Source organism: Mastomys coucha, unplaced genomic scaffold (genome assembly GCF_008632895.1).
Source record: "Mastomys coucha isolate ucsf_1 unplaced genomic scaffold, UCSF_Mcou_1 pScaffold1, whole genome shotgun sequence".
Lineage (NCBI taxonomy): Eukaryota > Metazoa > Chordata > Mammalia > Rodentia > Muridae > Mastomys > Mastomys coucha.
In genome coordinates, this window is record NW_022196891.1 from 17,141,754 (window position 1) to 17,148,986 (window position 7,233).

The 7,233-nt window shown below is 52.9% G+C and overlaps 1 protein-coding gene across 1 annotated transcript in view; it reads left to right on the forward strand.

The window, feature by feature from the left end:
- En1 (engrailed homeobox 1) overlaps positions 1–4,746 on the forward strand; it is a 10,125-nt gene extending 5,379 nt beyond the window's left edge. Inside the window, exons 4-5 of the mRNA XM_031340336.1 lie at positions 4–637; positions 3,603–4,746. Of these exons, the coding sequence (XP_031196196.1) occupies positions 4–637; positions 3,603–3,919 (951 nt within the window). The 3' untranslated portion in view covers positions 3,920–4,746. The remainder of the gene's footprint in view (positions 1–3; positions 638–3,602) is intronic.
- Positions 4,747–7,233: the final 2,487 nt, after the last annotated feature.

Consider the following 7,233-nt stretch of genomic DNA (forward strand, 5'->3'; position numbering starts at 1 on the left):
CAGCATCTCGCGGCGGCGCCTGCTCACCAGCCGCAGCCCGCGGCCCAGCTGCACCGCACCACCAACTTTTTCATCGATAACATCCTGAGGCCCGATTTCGGTTGCAAAAAGGAACAGCCCCTGCCGCAGCTCCTGGTGGCTTCGGCGGCAGCCGGAGGAGGCGCAGCGGGAGCAGCGGGAGGAGGAAGCCGCGTGGAGCGTGACCGAGGCCAGACTGGGGCAGGTAGAGACCCTGTCCACTCTCTGGGCACACGAGCTTCGGGCGCTGCCTCGCTCTTGTGTGCTCCAGATGCGAACTGTGGCCCACCCGACGGCTCCCAGCCCGCCACCGCTGTCGGCGCGGGCGCATCCAAAGCCGGGAACCCGGCTGCTGCGGCGGCTGCGGCCGCAGCAGCGGCTGCAGCGGCGGTGGCGGCAGCGGCGGCGGCAGCATCGAAGCCCTCGGACAGTGGCGGTGGCAGTGGAGGCAACGCGGGGAGTCCCGGGGCGCAGGGCGCCAAGTTCCCGGAACACAACCCCGCGATCCTACTCATGGGCTCCGCTAACGGTGGCCCGGTGGTCAAGACTGACTCGCAGCAACCCCTGGTGTGGCCCGCCTGGGTCTACTGCACACGCTACTCCGACCGTCCGTCCTCTGGTGAGTACCCGAGGCGGGGTGTGTGTATGTGTTCAGGCCCCGGCCATGCCCTGGAATTCCAAGTCCCCCGCGCTGGGGAGAGCCCAGTTTAAAGCTCTATTAACTTCACGTTTTATTTCCCTTGCCCCGGGTCCCAGTCACAACCGATCGTGTGCTCGATTCTGCCATGCTGGCCTCTTCCACCAAGGAACTTGCAGCTATTGGCACGCTCCAGTTTTTGCCCTTTGATTTTTACAAACTCTGAGCCCTGGGGTCATTTTTATATTTTATTTTATTTTATTATCTCGAAGAAAGATATATAATTACTCATTGGTATATTTAGTAAGGAAAGAGCGCTTTGAGCTGGCGGGAAAATAGGCCTAGTGACTTGGATCTGCATCTACCACCTTAGTCCTGTCAGGACTGGCTTTAGCCAGGGAAATGAACCAGAGAAATATTCTTTGCCGTGTGTTTTTAAACAAACACTATGGATATTATTCGGTGGAGAGTCCATTTACATGAAGACAGATATGGGGGAGACAGAAAAGAGAAAAGCGCCATCTCTTGCGCCCAGCCCGGGAATGGGGAGTCAACCCGTGTGCGTAGAATGAAGAATAAGGCCCTAGCCTGAAAGGTGAGGAGCCGCTGCTCGCTGGAGCTGGCAGGCCTTGGGAGAGCAAAGCGAGCAGGCCAGGGGAAGGTTTCAAAGCTGGACCTTGGGCGAGGAATCAGCGTGGGCCCGGTAGGGCTCCCCTGTCCCTTTGGCCTGGGTTTCGTTCTTTCGTTCTTTCACTCTCTTCTCAGATAGTAGGTATCTGTCTGTCTTAGGTCAATTCTCTGCTTTCTTTTCCTGTGCTGGAGCACCTACCCAAGGTCGGCTGCTAGGCCCTTGAAATAGAAAGCTCAGGCCTGCTGCTCCTTGCACAGATCAGGCGTTTCTATGAGGCCAGCACCGGGTGCGAGGAGAGCAGTGGGGGCTTGGGTCCAGGGTCAGCGTTGGGCCAGCCAGGGGGCCGGGCAAAAGGTAGCCACAGGCGCCCCACCGCTGGCTGGTGTCTTGCAGCCTTGCTGCTTTGGGCTGGGTGCGGATCGATGCGCGCTATCAGCCCCCGCCATCTCGAGCCCCGTTATTGACACGTCGGGCTCCCTGAACCTCCGAAAAGCTGCTTTGATTGACTCGCCTGATGGATAGAGTGATTGAGCTGTCAGGCTGAGTGGGTCGGGCCGGCCAGGAGGCTACGATTTTATTACAAGTGTCCGTGCCACTGCACACAACAACAACACTACAACATGCTTCGGGACGCACCTCCCGCAGCACCTCCCGCAGCGGAGTCTCTCGGAGGATGCGCACATTTCGTGAGCCATCTCTGCCTGCTTCGCTCATGACTCATCTAAACCCAAGTCTTGCTCAGGAGCAGGCCTTGTCTTTGTTCCTTGCTCGTTTCCTTTTTATAGACCAGAGAAGGCAGGGACCAGATGCTTCTCCAAAGGCAGTTAACGTGGAGGAGTGACAACCTAGACGTGATTCCTACAGCCAGTTCGGCCTGGACTCCTCATAAACAGCTAGTGACCCTAGGTGCTGGACTGCTGCTCGATCCAGTTTCTCGGTTTCTCCAGTGACTAGGTTTGCACGTGTCAGCAAAGACCCTTCTCTCAGATAGTTTTAGGTAATAACAGACGGGACAGGAATGACACGAGTCTGTAGGCCTCCATAGCTATCACTGAGGCCAGCAGTTCAGTGCCAACATCCCAGCAAGAATGCCAAGAAGCAGGTTTCAACCCTCCAGCCAAGGACGAGCAGCCTAGCTCTCTCTCTCCGGGGGCCTGGATCCCGTACCAACCTTCTACATTAGCATTTGAGAGAGGCCTCATCCTCTTGGAGAGTGGCCTTCCTACACACCAGCTTGGGGTGATAGGACAGGTCCCCCGCTGTAATTGTTGCTCTCACCAGCATCTCTTGGTCCTTGTTTTGCTTACAGGCAGGGACGGCAAGGCAAGGGTTATCACTGTCCATGGGCTCCCCAGTTTGTGCTACTTCAAGACTGAAATTGGGGCAAGCAGGTTCAGAAGGGACATACTGGAACCTTCCTCCCCTCCCCTCCCCATGGAGAAGGTTCTCCCTATTTTTTCCCTGACATCAACCAAGAAGCTAAATAGAATGCCCCAGGCTTAAACCCATGGACTAGGGGCTGCAGCCCTAACAGGGATGGGGCAGGCAGTGTCCTACTTCACTACTGAGAGACCTTCCCAGAAAAGAATAGGAAGAAAAGAAGGCAGAAAGGGATTCCTGATTCTCTGGAGCTGGGTGGTCTCAATTTTCCCTGTTCACTCTGAGGTCAGTGGTGAGATAAGAATCAGGTAGGAGCTTTGATTGTGTGTGTGTGTTATGTGTGTGTGTGTGTATGTGTGTGTGTGTGTGTGTGTGTGTGTGTGTGTGTGTGTGTGTGTGTGTGTGTGTGTGTAGCTTCCCAAGAATAAAATGGGAACCAAGGCAGACCAGCCATTCTTCCCAGGGCCTGAGCTTGGTGTTGTATTTTATTCCAGGGCTGGGAACACATTCTGGTCCAGGGACCCCCTACATCTAGGTTATACCTTGGCACCCCCAGATCTCACTGTATCTTTAATCCCTCCCTCACTCCCATTTTGTTGTTGTTGTTGGCGGCCTTCTGGGCCGGACAGTACTGGGAGCTAGGTTTGTTTTTGTGCTTTCTTGAATTGGGTGGCCCCTGTAATCCCCGCCAGTGTTCCTCTTTGGTGTCTGAGTCCCTCCTGCAGAGGGGGGCCTAGAGATCTCAATGCTGTAGCGAGGGGCTCTTTGATGGAGATAGCGGGACCCAGCAGCTGGCCTCCACAATCGCCCCGGAAGCTCGGGATCCCCGCGCGGTGTGCTTCCACACAATTTTCTCAAGGCTTACTCTGCCCTCTCCCTGTCCCTCTGCTCCCGACCCCCTTCCTCCCTTCCCTGGCCCTGTCCTCCCCGCTGCAGGTCCTCGCACCAGGAAGCTAAAGAAGAAAAAGAACGAGAAGGAAGACAAGCGGCCGCGGACGGCGTTCACGGCGGAGCAGCTGCAGAGACTCAAGGCGGAGTTCCAGGCAAACCGCTATATCACGGAGCAGCGGCGACAGACCCTGGCCCAGGAGCTCAGCCTGAACGAGTCCCAGATCAAGATCTGGTTCCAAAACAAGCGTGCCAAGATCAAGAAAGCCACCGGCATCAAGAACGGCCTGGCGCTGCACCTCATGGCCCAGGGACTGTACAACCACTCTACCACCACGGTCCAGGACAAAGACGAGAGCGAGTAGCTGTGGCCAGCTCCGGGGCCCGCGGTCCAACGGCGCCCGTGCCACCTCCAGGCTCCGCGGGGCTGCCGCTTCACCGGCCCCACGCCGCCATGCAGAGACGATCGCTAAGGAGGGAGGCATCAATCAGGGCGACAGAGAAAGCGAGCGAGAGAAAACAATCCTCCGAGTGGACATTTACATTGGAACAAAAAAAAAAAAACAAAAAAAAACGGTTTTTGAAACGGGAGAAAGACTCGGACAGGTGCTATGGGGGAAAAATAAACATCTATTCTCTAACTCACTGTATAAGACGAAACTGCGAATTCCTTAAAGCTCTATCTAGCCAAACTGCTTACGACCGTGTATATATTTAATTTCAGGTAAGGAAAACAAATATGTGTAGCGATCTCTATTTGCTGGACATTTTTATTAATCTCATTTATTATTGTTATAATTATTATAATTATTATAATTATTTTATCCCTCCTCCCTATCTTGCTGCCCCCCCCAGCCCAGTTTCATTTTCGTTGCTCTTTTTCTTTGAATGTTTTTGCTTCTCTGGGTACCTCCCGCACCCCAAAACGCTGGCCCTGGATTCTCTGGGACTTTTCTTTGTGTGAGTGTGAGTGTGTTTCCTTGCGTGTCTGCCCTTCGCCTCTCCTCCACCCACCCAGGATTCTTCTATTGGTCTTGTCTATGCCCCCCCTCCCAAGTCCCTTCCCTTTTCTGGAGACTCCTTGAGAAATACAAACCCCACAGACTGCGAGACTGAACCGCCGCTACAAGCCAAAGATTTTATTATGTTCAGAAACCTGTAGTCTGAAATAAAATGTTCACTGTGTTCATGAGTTGTTGACTGCCCTCTTCTTCGTGGGATGGGAAAGAGCCCATCCAGGTACTGTGTGGCGACCACCCTGGCTGTACAGGGTGGGGGGGCAAAGCCCTGCCTCAGAAGCTCAGCTGTGGCTGTAACTCCCAACAAATGCGAGTGTGAAAGAGAGTGTACGGCACACAGGCTGTCTGTCCAGGTTTGCTTTGGTCTTGGTCTGGAGGATGTGCTGAGTCCCTGAAATGTATTCTAGGCGACCCCAGTGGCAGAAAGTCCAGTCCTTCACTACCCTGCCCCCAGAGGCTCCAGCTGGCTGCCTAAGCTTGTGCAGGCTCAGCCAACTGAGTCCTCTGGTTCAACCTGCTTCCTTGCACCGAACTCTATCTTTATGGCTCCTTTCTTTTTTCTTTCTTCCTTTGTGTGTGTGTGTGTGTGTGTGTGTGTGTGTGTGTGTGTGTGTGATAGTTTAAGGCTAGAGGCCTTACCAGGGCCTGCAATGGTGGCAGACTGCAAAGCTGCCCCGCTTTGGCTCAGAGTCTCTTCTCCTCTTCCTTTGGCCATGGGATTCCCCTAGGCAGATAGCTAGTCTGATATGATGCTCGCTGGGCTTCACTGGACAAGAGTCTCCTCATACTGCAAAGAGGAGGCCTGACTGTGTGGAATGCTGTATCTAGTGATCCTGTTCAGGGGGTCTGGAAGCCCCCAAACAGCCAGGCCTACCTCTCCCTGACCTGAAGCTTAAGTAGAGAGGTTCCCTTTTCCAAATCCAGTAAAGCTTGGACAAGTTCCTCATTTCAAGGAGAGGAGATTGTACACAGGAGATCCTAGGACAGGTTGGACACCTGGCCAACCCCGGAGGACCCGCTGGGTAATTGTCAGTGAGTGGGACAGACTCTCCAAGTCTGAGACCCAGTGAAGCTTTCAGAGGCTAAGGGGTGGAAGATTCCGAAAGACTAAGAGCCTATGTAAAGGTTCCCATCTCTCTTTTGTTTAGGGTTTTATACACTATAAATCCTACTTTCCTTCTTGTCTATATGCAAGATGCACGTAGCATGTATGCAACAATGTATAGGTATGTACATGAATATGCCAGGCGGGTGTCCACATGCTTGTGTGTACATGTAATACTGTGCACATTGTGGTGAGCCTCAGTTCCCATCCATTTTGTGTGTATTCTGCATGTGTTTTTGTATTGTGTAAGCTGAGTGGTTGTTACCCAGAGTCAGACACATGATTGGACATGTGTGAGCTTACGGGTGCCTGTATGTGCACTCATCTGTGTTTCCACGTTAGAATGCTTGCCTCGTGTGTTTGGGGTTTGAATATGGGAACCTTTCCTCTAGAGTTTACTTCCTGTTGCTTTTTTTTTTTTTTTTTTTTTTTTGCAGGATTGATTTTTGGAAGAAATGAGAATGACCCATTTATCCCACCCTTTCCTTGAAAAACCGTCCCCGAAATTTGGCTCAGCATCCCCTTTCTGGTCAGGGAACTAAAAGTGCTAGGCTCTGTACCCCAGGAAGCCAAGAGGCTCCTGCTGTCTCTGTACAAGGGATTGGGAACTTGGGACCCAGTGGCCTGGAGAGCAGTCGCAAGTCCACTAGACATTTCTATGGGTCACTCGTGTCTTACGGTGGTGCCTGCACATAATAGGTGTTTAGACGTGACTGGGGGCATCCCGTCTTCCTTCTTAAGGTGCTTGGCATCTTGAGGTTTTGCTGGCTGGCCTTCAGGTGAAGAAGTCTGAGGTCTGAGGTGCTAGTCAGCTCAGAATCTGGACCAGTCACCACCCCAACTTCCCATCTCTTTCCCCCTTCCCCCCACCCACAAAGCACATGAGTTGAGTTCACAGGTCTTCTACCTTTACCCACCACGGTCCCCTTACTTCACTGAAGCATCCGAGGCCATCTATTTCAGGGGCTAGCAGAGAGGCAGCTGCAGACTCAGCTCCAGGAAGTGTCCCATTCCTGAAGCCCTCCTCCCACCATCCAGTACAAAAAAAGGCCAAAGACAAGAGATCTCCACCCCCTAATGCCCAGGGACCTGCAAAGGCCACTATTCCAGCTCCTGGGTGTGTTGCCTAAGCCTCTGGTGGGAGCAGTATTGTGATGTAATTTGATTTCTTACCCATTATCTCTCTTTATCTTCTAATCACGTGGGCAAATAGAGTTTTCTTCATTGTTCAGCGGGAGAAACCAGGCTCTGAGAACTTGGAAGCTTTTTGTCCTCTGTGCCCGCGTCTTTTTGCAGCCTGTACTTCAAAGATGTGGCCAAGGCCTTGTACTCAAGGTCAGGATGGACCTACTACCCCTTCTCTCTCCTTCCGCTTTGCCATTTTCATTCTCTCTTACTGGGGCAGTGAAGAAGAGGAGAACGGACCCGGTCAGACCTTATCCAGGCACCCTTTCTTTTAAAAAGAGAGAAGGAAAGAGTAATAATGATCATAAATAGGCATTGATTTCTCGGATTTATGGGGCTGGCTTGGCGAGCTGCCTGTGTATTAAAGAGC